Source organism: Diceros bicornis, chromosome 11 (assembly GCF_020826845.1).
Source record: "Diceros bicornis minor isolate mBicDic1 chromosome 11, mDicBic1.mat.cur, whole genome shotgun sequence".
Taxonomy (NCBI): domain Eukaryota; kingdom Metazoa; phylum Chordata; class Mammalia; order Perissodactyla; family Rhinocerotidae; genus Diceros; species Diceros bicornis.
The window spans coordinates 70,927,587-70,938,716 of NC_080750.1; the positions used below are offsets into that span (position 1 = coordinate 70,927,587).

Genomic DNA, 11,130 nt, shown 5'->3' on the forward strand with positions numbered 1-11,130 from the left:
CCCTGGAAGGAATGCGAGTTTAGGGGAGGAAACTCGACGTTTTTTACTTGTCCTCTAAACCCAGGCCTCCACCACCTGCCCAGAGGGAGAGGAAGACAGCGTTTCCATACAAGCCTTCTGCCGGCTTGGGAGTTTTCCCGGCACTTGAGGGCCTTCCTCCCTCCATCACCACCCCTGCAGCTACAGCCTCTGCCTCCAACTGCCTGGCCCTCAATGAGTTTCAGGGTGGGTCCCTCTACCACTGTACCTGTTTCCATCTAGGCCTTCTCCCCCTCCCTCTTCTCCAGCTGTCTCCGCTTCCATCCCGCCCCCATCCTATTGCCACCTGGAGTTCACCAGTTTCTTCTGACCTCTGAAAGAAATGCTATGAAGACACTAGCCCAGGAGACGGTACCTAATGCACCCTTGGGCTGTCTCAGTTTACTCCTCTGTAAAATAGAGAGTTTATAAGGTATGACATCTGTAATATGAGTAGTCATCAAAGGAAGTTTCCATGTTCAAAGCTGGTTTGACTTGGATGATCTTGACTGCTAGTAATTACATTAGCAGTAGTCTGGTTTTATCCATCTTGTCAATTACTTCTGGACAATTTTTATGTTTATTTTTTTATAATTTTTTTTTGCTGGGAAAGATTTGCTCTGAGCTAACATCTGTTGCCAATCTTCCTCTCATTTTTTTTCTCTCCCCAAAGCCCCAGTACATAGTTCTATGTATTCTAGTTGTTAGTTGCGAGTCCTTCTAGTTCTTCTATGTGAGCCACCGCCACAGCATGGCTACTGACAGATGAGTAGTGTGGTTCCGTGCCATGGAAGCGGAGCGCACTGAACTTTAACCACGAGGCCATCAGGGCTGGCTCTGGATAATTTTTAAAGCCCAGACTGACATGCCTTCCACCTAACCCTCTCCATCATACCTCCAACTTGTGCTCTGAGAATGTAAATCCACTTTAATATTAGTTTATGCAAAATATGATTAGAGAGAGAAATCCACTGCCAAAAAAAAGCCAAATAAAAAAATGAATTTTGTATGGTCTGAAGCATGCTTCCCATCAGTGATTGTATATAATTGGAAGTTGCCCATCAAGGTGTTTGTGATAAGCATGCATCCTGGCCTGGTCCACGTTCAGTAAGTGCCTCCTTCTGAATCTGCCTAGAGCTGAAGAAGAGGTTAAGGATGACTGAGGGTGCTACTTACTTCAAACTTCTGGTGAGGACTCACTGTCCATAAAACAGAAAGTATTGGTTTGAATACATGCTTAGGAAAGAAACTAAACTGGGTACAGGCATGTTCTTCCCCAATGTTTGGCGTTGAAGAGCTTCACCCCATCCTCTGTGTGCCAGAGGTCCCTGCACCAAAGGAAAGCACCGCATGAGCTCTCTGCATGAGGGCCACCAGGGGCCAGCGGGGGCCAGGGCCTCTCCCACCAGCATCCTGTTCCCCACACCCAGCTTCAGAGCGCCAGCCTGTTGGCCTCACCTTTCACAGGTCCTGGCAGCAGCAGCCCCAGCGCAGTGCAGAGCAGGAAAACAGAACTGCCCTCTACCCTAAGTTATGGGGCTACCAGCCCTGTGGCTTTGGGGCCCATGCCCTTTCCCTCTTCGGAGAAAGAGCCAGCTCAGCCTGCATCCCTCACTGGGCAGCCAGCCTGGACTGTGGGGGTTCAAAGGTGTAAGATCGGTCTGCTCACATTCTGTGAAATGTCTCAGGCAGAGCCAGCTGCTCTGCTGGGGGAGGTCATTTCATTCCCAGCCAGCTTTCTGCACACAATACCCTTTCAGCTTTTCTTCAAATGCAAGTCCTTCCAATCACCTCATCTCTCAGGCATTCCCAGTCAGAGCCCTACTCCGCCCTCTCCTGTTATCGTAGTTCCTCAAAACCCCCTCCTCCTCTGAAACCAGTTCTCTTCCCCCACCCGCATTCTCTTCAGGCCTTTTATCACTGTCAAACCATCCCATTCATGGTCCACCCTGGGCTGTCTGGGGGGCTGCCCAGACCTCTCACTCAGGCCAGCTACAAGAAGCCCCGGTGTTTCTCACTCCCAGCTCAGTGACCGGAGTCTCCAGGCACCAGCTCCCAGCTTTTTCCCCACGCCCAGTGCAATCGAAGATTCTCAACACGAGAGGCAGATCACCATTAAGCTTCAGCCCTCAGCCTCTGCCCCAATGCCAGGCCTTCTCCTCACTCTGACCCTCAACTCACCCCTCCCAGCTACTCAAGACAGCCTCAATCGTGGCTCCTGGGCCAGTGATCTGGCTACCATGCTTGCTTCATCTGTGCCTAGCCCTCCAATGCCTGAGCTCTGGGAAACAGGACCACCCCTGAGGCTGGGTCCCTCGCCAGCAACCAAAGAGACGTCAGCAGCCCACTCTGAGCTCCATCCCAGTCCCCAGCTCTCCGCCATCAGCAGCGTCTCAGCACAGGCAGCTTCCCCACTCTCCCTCACCTTGCACCCCTCCGACCCCAGCCCTGGGGAGTCTATTTTCCTTGCTTCAGATAACTTCTCATGTCAGGCCTGGTGGGAAGTTTTTCCAGAGGGGCTCCTGGCCTCTTCCTCTCTCTGCCTCCTTCTTTCGTCTGTTGTACATGCGCACGCACACACACGCCAGCGCCCCCACCCCCCCGCCCAGTTCCTGCAGCAAGCAACCACTGGTGTGGTTCTTTGGAGCACCGCAGAACCAGCTGTTGATTCCCCCACATCACTGGCTAGCTGGGCTTCCACACTGCCCTTCCGCAGGTGGGCCTGGGCAATGCCCTGCCACGGCCTGGCTTACTCGTCCTGGAGGGGCAAGGCCCGGCTGCATGGACTCCTGGCAGCTTGGAGGCAGGTTCCTTTCCAGTCTCCTGCCTCCCCCAATATCTCTTCCCTTACCAAAGCCCTCTTGTGACTCCTCCTTCCCAGTGACGTAAACTCCTTGAACGTGTCCCCAAAGGGTGCCCCTTCCATTTATTCCCATAACCCCCCTCCTCAAGGACATCATGTGCCACCTTTTTCCTGAAGCCTGTGAGCAGAAGGCCTGGACTGGGGAGAGAATTGTCCACCCAAGGTTCTCAGGAAGGTGCCCGTGCAGCAGGCTCTCAGCCAGTCCTCCAGACCCTCCTCCCCATGTTGCTCCGCAAGCCCCTCCCCAGTGCCAGCCCCAACTGTGCAGACTCCTCTCACTGAGCCCTCCTTGAACCTGCACATTCCATCTGCTCCACAGGCAGCTCCAGCCCTTCAACTATTTGCAGGCTGCTAACCTCTCCTCTCTCCACCCCTGTCCTGGAACACCCGAGCCTCTGTGAAGTCTACCCAACAGGCCTTGTCATGTGAGCTCCACCCCTCTCCCCTGCGGTATGCAGAGTCTAAGACACATGGCGTTACCACCCTGCATTTGCAACAAAGTTCAGAAGCGGCCAAGAGCAAAGTCAGAGGCATCTCAAGATGCAGAGCCCCAGCAGGGTGAAGGAGCCGAATCTGGGAAGCCTGGAGTCTCTCAACCTCCTTGCCCAGGGCTTGAGGGGCACCTCCAGTTCTCCACAAGAGACAGGACTCTTCTGGGCCTTGCTCAAGCAGTTCCCTCAGCCTGAACACTGCTCCTCTTCCCACCGCCTTCACCTGGATAGTGCTTACTCATCCTTCAAGTCTCAGCCTAGATGTCACTTCCTCCAGGAAGCCTTCAATGAATACCCTCTACAAAATCTGGGTTCCCTGCCCTTCTTTTGCTCTCTCCTTCTTTTGCTCTCCCCTAATAATACCAACCACACTGCTCTATCATTGGGTCTCTCTCTCTCTCCCTCACCATACTGAGAACTCTTTAGGGAAGGGACTGTGCTTATTCAAAAGAGTATCCTTCAGGGGGCCGGCCCGGTGGTGCAGCGGTTAGGTGCATGGGCTCTGCTTCGGCGGCCCGGGGTTCACATGTTCCCATCCTGGGCGCGCACCGAAGCACTGCTTGTTAAGCCATGCTGGGGCAGCGTCCCATATAAAATAGAGGAAGATGGGCATGGATGTTAGCCCAGAGCCAATCTTCCTCAAGGAAAAAGGGGAGGATTGGCATCGGATGTTAGCTCAGGGCTAGTCCTCCTCACACAAAAAAAAACGAGTATCCTTCATGCTGGTCAGGCAACAAGCACTCAGAGGACGCTCAACAAATGCTTGACAGATGAATGAATGTTTGGGGAGGGGAACCAAAGAGGGGAAGGAGTTGACGCCACCCGGTGGCTACTCACATGCTGTCCGGAGAGGTCTTCCACAGGTCGTACTGGACTTTCCTTCGGACAGCCATTGCTCTGTGCTCCCTCGGAGCTCCTAGTTGGGCTGGATGGAAGTGAATGGGGCAGGGCGGGGAAAGACAGTGTGGGGAGGAATGAGCACAGCAAGAGTTACCCAAAGAGGCAGCACCAGGTGGGTCAGCCCAAACAGAGTCCTACTCAGGGCAAGAGCATGGCTCCTGCTATCCAGGCCCAGTGGGCTGAGACACTCAGCCTGGGGACCAAGACAGAGGCCACCCCAGGGGGTCAAGGGGCTACCCAAGAGGCAAGAACCAGGGTCAGGGTCCATCCTATGCTGTGGGCATCTGCACGTTCTGAACTGGTTTGGTAACTTGGAAAGAGTGGTCTGTTGTCCATCAGGAGGCCTGGATTCTGTCCTCAAGCAGATGTATGACCTTCGACAATTCCTTCTCCTCCCTGGGCCTCAGCTTTCTCATGTACAAGGGTTGGGTCAGGTGACTTCCAAGATGCATTCCAGCACTGACATCTGATATGGGTTTCTAGCATGGAAAGCCTGTATTTTATGGGTCATCCTTTTCATTGGAGCAGCTCCTGACCCAAATTGGGACTCAGCAAAATATCAGCTGATGGCCACCAAGGCCAAGAATGGAAGAAGGAATTATTTTGGGGGGATTGGGGGGCGGAGAGGGATTAGACACATGGTAAGAGACAAAGAGAGAGTCTAATTCTGCAACTGTCCCCACCTTCAGCTTCCTTCAATGGTCCATCACAATCTTGGGACCAGTTCAGCCAAAGAAAATTCTAGAATTTCAGGAGAGATTGGGAATGATCAAGGAAGGGCTTGGAGAGGCCAGCTGGGCACCTCTAGAAGCAGTTGGCATTGTGTCATTAGAGGGGAATGTAAGGGCATCTCGGTGACAAACCCCCGGGGGCAGATGGCGACAAGGCAGAAGAAAGCCAAGGGAAGAGGAGGCCCCCTAACCCGGTGTGGGCAGGGATATGGGCAACTGCAGCCCCAAGAGCCCAGAAAGAAAAGAAACTAAACCAAAGGAGCAGCCATTGCACTAGTTGGTGCCGACCTCGGTTCTAGTCTCCCCTCACCAGGAACTGGGTGTGTGACTTTGGGCGAGGAACTTAATCTCTCTGGTCTTCCATTGGGGATAACAATATTACTTGCCTGAAGACAGGGGGTGACTACATATCTTCTCGTGGCCCCTTCCAGCACTGAGATCTGAGATTGTGTGATCCTTCTAACTCTTCCTCCACTTCAGCCTGTTCTCTGTCACAGACCTATGCTTTGTGCCCCTGTGTAAAGGGGGACCCTACTTCCTTTTGTGCCTACACCACCTGGGTCACATATGGTGAGCAGACAGCTGAGAGGGCATGGGGCAAGGCTGAGGGGGTGGAATTCTGACAGCCTAACACACCAGGGTCAAAAAATCCCATGCCTACCTTGGCCCTGGTGCCTTGTGGGTCTCCTGAGGAAAAGAAGAAGCCAGGTGAGGCAGTGAAAGGAACACGAGTGAGAATTCTGCCAGGGACCCTCAAAGTCTGGCCAGCCCCTGCATCCTTCCTACAGCCACACTGTGGGGCTGGCAGGGCTGCTCAGAGCAGAACTGAAGAATCCACCCCCAGGCTACAGCCAGGCCCCCCTGGCAGAGGTCCGAGCATGCAGGCCCCTCTGCCCACTCACCCAAGTCCCTCTACCCTGGCCTTCCTTCCTGGAAACCGCAGCTGGCTGAGGCCACCACGAAACATACTACAGCTTTGAAGCAGCTCTTCGTCCAGCAGAGAAACTTGAGCATTTGTTGGTTTATGTCTTTAAAGAGCTGCAAGTACCACCACCACTGATGCCATTGGGGAAATGCACGATCCACCCCAAGTCTTCTGGGATGTTGATTTCTCAGGACAGTGCACCAGAAACTGCCATCAGGCAGGCCTGTAGCAGAAAGAAGCTACATGCTGTTACTTCTGCCCTGTTTTACAGGCAGAAAAGTTGCAAGAGGAGGGCAAACATGTATCCCTTAGCCAGTGCGTCCAGGCCCAAGATCCTTCACTTCAAACAAGCTGTAGACCTCCAGAGAGAGGGCAGGCCCGTTCCTGGAGCTCTGCAGAGCTGCAAGTGAGAAGCTCTGAGGAGGCTGATCACCCCAAAATAGACTTGGTTTTTTTTTCACAACTTTTTCATGAGGCATTGGCATCTCTTGCAGCATGGAAAAAAAAAATAGCCTGAACTGTTAACAAATAAAGATGATAAAAAGCCCCAACTGTTCCCCATGGGTTTCCATGTGGCTGTGGTGTTCTAGAGGGGGCAGGGAGGAGGCTGGAAGAGAGGGCAGGGACGATGTGTGTCCAGGAGCCCCCATTTTTCTCCCTTGGTGGTTGGTTCTGCTAGAGCTCACAGGGATAATAACCAATGAAAGGGACAAGATGGTTTTTTGTTGACCCTCAGAAGTGGTCCTCTGTGAGTGTGTATTATTGTTTACTTCTTCCAGATAAAGGAATGCATGGCCCAGAACAGGGCATCTTAAAAACAAAACCGCCTTGCAATGAGGCTGGTTTAAATTAGGCTGCCCCACCAAGAGGACAGGGCTTGTTCAGTAAACACTTAAAGGCACAGTGTTCTTGTTAAGGTCAGCTTAGCCTGAACTTGGACCAGCCTTGGGCATTGCTGCACATCAGTAACCAGACATGAGTTTGGGGCTGTAGCTGCTTGTGATCCAGGTCAGAGGATTGTCCAGGGCAATCCAGGAAGGGACCTGTCCTCATCTGCGCCCTAGGCTCCCCTTACAGGGCTCCACCCACCCCCTCCAGAGCCACCCTGCACCCTTGGCCCCAGCCTGGAGCCCACTTAGTACTTGGACTCTAACAACACAAGAGAGAGAATGGTGTAAAAGGTGCTGGAGTGGAGTCCGCATTCCCGCCCCTTCCCGTCCTCAGTAAAAACTAGGTGTTGACCTGGATGATATCCCAGGAGTCTCTGGCCCTGTTTTTTCATAACCAGAGGAAGAGAGTTCTCCAGCTCCCCAAAATCTGTGTTCCCCAAAAATTCTGGATGGATCGAGGACCCCCTCCATCCACCTTGACAAGCCTGCTTCCTTTCCTCCTCCTTTCCTCTCCTGCCTTTTCTTTGTCCACCTATTCTCTCCTCTCCCTTCCCCCACCTCCTGGGCAGAGATTTCTATAAAAATACACACACGCGGCTCTGGCTTGGTCAGAGAGGAGGACAGCAGACAGGCAAACAGACAGGACATGAGGGACCCTCCTGGGCATTATTCAACCCTGGATGGTCCTCGGGGGCAGGCAGCCAGAGGGCCAAGGAGTGCTAAGCCAGAAGTTTCATGGGGTGGTGACCGTGGTGAGGGACTATCAGGGCAGCTGTATTTCTCTGGCCTTCTCTGGACCCGACAGCCCTCTCTCAGCTCCCACCAGCCAGTCAGCAGCCAGCTACCAGGGGAAATTGCAGCCCCTCCCAGGGTCATGGTTTTTAAATGTCTGAAAAGGGGGATGGGCTTCATACAGAGGCCAGTACACCCTGTCTCAGCCAAAGCAGTGCTCTGCAGGACGTGGTCGTTCCCAGCTCACTGGCCCCCGGGGGCAAGGCCTGCAGGGAGATGGGGAGAAGGGAGGCAGACCAGACCACAGGGCGGCTGACACGGGGACACAGAGAGGAAAGCAGCTGGTGCTGAGTTGGAAGCCTCACAGGTCAGCCCAGTGGACAGCCTGTGGTGCAGGTCCTGGGGCTAAGTGGCAGGGGTGGCAGGCTGCTGCTCCACCCCTTGCAGACACAGTTCAGGGCATCTCAAAGGCCACTGATCGCATGCCTCAACTTGGTCTGCCAGTCTGGGGCTTACCACATGCTCTGGAAAGTTCACCCCTGGTCACCCTACCTTTCTCCCAACCTACTCTTTCTTGCCCGATGAGAGCTGGTGGGAGCCTGAGCTGCGGGTGCAATCCTCAAGCTGGAGACAGCCTAAAGAGGAGACTCGGGCACTGCCCTCTCAACCCCCAACAAGGAGACCCTGGGGCAGCAGAGGGTCTCCAGCAGACGGTGGCTTACATCCCTCCAACCACCATTTTATACCCACAGAACAGAGGACCGGGAGCCATGGTGCCAGGAGGCTTCAGTCAGAGTCCTGGCCACACGCCACCTCCCCAGGGCCTGCACAGTGTCATGCTGCAGGCAGAGGCGGCATGGGCCACTAGTGGCCCTGCCAGGCTGAAGGCACATGACCTGCCCGTGCAACCCAAGTCACATCACTCCTCCTGGCTCTGGAGAAAAGTGAGACTTGGTTGCTCCCTCACTGGTCCACCCTTTCTTTCATTTATCACATGCACGTGAGGCTCCTACCAGTGCCAGACACTGTGCCAGAGCTTGTGGGGATATAAAATGATAATGCTGCCACCTCGTCATCGGGGAGCTTAAGAGTAATGATGATGATCATTTATCGCGAGTTCACTACATGCCCAGCATTGGGCTACATGTACTACTTCATTTAAACTTCAAAACAGTCCTCTGAGGAGGCACTATTATTACCCCCATTTGGTAGATGAGGAAAGGGAAGCTTCAAGAAGTGACGTGACTTGCGAAAGTCGCAAAGCGAACAGGACAGAGCACAGATTCCAATCCGGCAGCTGGCTCAGAGCCTCTCGGGAGAGACAACACAGCCCCTGAGCCCCTTCCAACCTCATGCCCTGATTTTAGAGCATTAACGTGTTGTTCTTAACTCATATAAAAATACCCTCTTTATCTTACAGATGAGAAATCTGAGGCCCAGAGCGGAAAACAGCCCGTGCAAATTCACACGGGGAGTCTGTGGCTGTTTCAGGCCTGGTGCTATGGCCCCTGCACCAGACTTATCTCTGGGCTTCCATTTCCTCATTCATGAAACCAGGCGGTTCCGTTGGATGACCTCCCCCAGTTTTGAACTTCTGACTATGTGGTTATCCTACGATGTTGTTTTCTGCCATCAGAGAGGGTCAACAGGAGCTCCGTGGCCGTGGCCGCAGGGAGACAGAAAGCAGAGAAGCAGGAAGGGACCAGCTGAGACTTGCCTCAAAGTCCTCTCCCAGCCCACACCCACCCCAGCAATCCTTGCCCCATAGGGAGTCAGGAATGTGGAAATGTTTTCATGCCTCAAGGCACAGGCTTTTAACTCAATTGACATGACATATATACATATATATATGTATATACATGTCTCCAAGAGAGAAACTGACGGGTCTTAACAGCTGGAGATGAGGGAATATGCCCTAGATGTGGGGGGACAGGGAGAAGACATAAAATTAATATAACTTAGAGCCCAGGGCAAAGGTTAACTGTAAACATGGTCAGATAGATCCTTAAATGGTCACTTCACACAGCCCCTCAGCCAGGCTGACACTTGTGGGAGGACTGTGCCCATCTCCACCTTTGCTAAGGCCCATGGCCACCCACCTCGCAGCCTTGGCCCCTTGTCTGAGTTATCACAGCCTAGCAGGGACACCCTCAGGTCCCAAGAAGCCTTAGTCTCAGCCTGGTCCCTTCCGAGAACTAAAGGAGCACTCTCATTCAGCTACTCCTTTGCAAGGAAGTGACCGCAGGCTGGCCCGGGGACTCTGCTGCCTTGGGCAAGCCTGAGAGTGGTTGGCCAGGTGGGACTAGAAAGAGGAACCAAGTTGTGAGGGCGAGAATTAGGGTTAGGGATGCTGCTCAGTTCCTTTTTGGAGAAATGCATCCTACTGCCTGAGGGACTGGGGAGCTCCAGGAGTGGGAGGAGCTATTAAGGGGCCGCCCAGGGCCCAGGGTGCACAGGAAGGAAAGGCCAGGTGCAGGATAACTGGCAGAGTGGAGGCATCCCTGGGATTGGCAGCGGCCCTTCAGGTTGGGGAGGGACAGAAGATAGAGCAGGCAGGAGGGCCGAGGTGGCAGCAGAATCACAGGCTGTTACTGGCTCCCTCCTGAGCAGCTTTGATCCATAAGGACGAATTGGGCTGTTGGAGAGACATGGTGGGTCATCTGCTTGCTCCCCTGCCTCCACTTCCCTCCTGCCAGGTTCACCAGGAGAGAGTGGAACCCAGGCCTGCCACTGGCTCGTGGCTTGTAGACTGTGGAGCCTGTAGACGCTCCCCCTGATATTCCCATTGCAGGTGGAACCCCCCACTTCCTGCCCTGGGGCTGGCTGCCTCAGGGTACTGGGCCACAGTTGAGGGGCTGCTGCACCGCAATGGGTAAGACACCTGATTCCCTACCCGACCCATCCCTGGTGCTGCCTTCACACCTCCCTCCTTCTGAGGAGATGGCATTCTGAGAAGTATGGCATGACGCACTAGTGCCGGGAGGGACCAGGTAAAGACAGGGGAGCAGCCAGGGCTAGAGCTTCCTCTCTTTCCCAAGCACAGAGAAAGGGCTCAGGGGTGGTCTTGGACGGGTAGGGTGTGAGTCATAGACTTACCTGCTGCCTCTCCTCTGGGGCCCAGCTGGCTGTCACCATTCCCTGTCCAAAAGTGGTGTCCCGGGTCAGGTCAGTGGGAGTGAATGTGTGAGGAAACAATACAGGGACTTGAAGGGCTGGAATCCACAGCCCAGCCTATGGGGAGCCAGGTGAGGGACATGGTTACTGTATCCAGCGGTAGGGCCAGCAGGCCCGCCTCCTAGTCAGTTCCCTCCCTGTCTAGGGCTGTGCAGAGCCCAGAGATAAGCCACCTGGGCAGGAGGCCCCATCCCCATCTTTGGACAGGTGAGCATTCTTGGTACCTCGGCCCAGCCCCTGGCCCCAGGGCCCTGCCTTTGGTTTGCCCTTAGGCTCTCATTCTGACTTCTGTCCTGGCCTCTCCTCCTCCCTGGTGACTCACATTGCTTTGGAATTTCACTTATCACCTTTTTCTGACGCACATCCTGGGGGCCTGGCCTGGAGCCAGGGAACAGTGTTGTTGCTT

At 54.1% G+C, this 11,130-nt stretch overlaps 1 protein-coding gene across 4 annotated transcripts in view; it reads right to left on the bottom strand.

Annotated features, from left to right (window-relative positions):
- RHOBTB2 (Rho related BTB domain containing 2) overlaps nt 1–10,816 on the bottom strand; it is a 31,255-nt gene extending 20,439 nt beyond the window's left edge. The window contains exons 1-3 of one of the 4 annotated variants that reach the window (XM_058550528.1): nt 10,647–10,814; nt 5,665–5,690; nt 4,210–4,297 (exon numbers count right to left, since the gene is read on the bottom strand). In XM_058550528.1, the coding sequence (XP_058406511.1) occupies nt 4,210–4,265 (56 nt within the window). In that variant the 5' untranslated portion in view covers nt 4,266–4,297; nt 5,665–5,690; nt 10,647–10,814. Of the gene's footprint in view, nt 1–4,209; nt 4,298–5,664; nt 5,691–10,646 lie in introns of all 4 variants that reach the window. The other 3 variants (XR_009221574.1, XM_058550527.1, XM_058550530.1) reach the window with 3 other exon arrangements.
- Nucleotides 10,817–11,130: the final 314 nt, after the last annotated feature.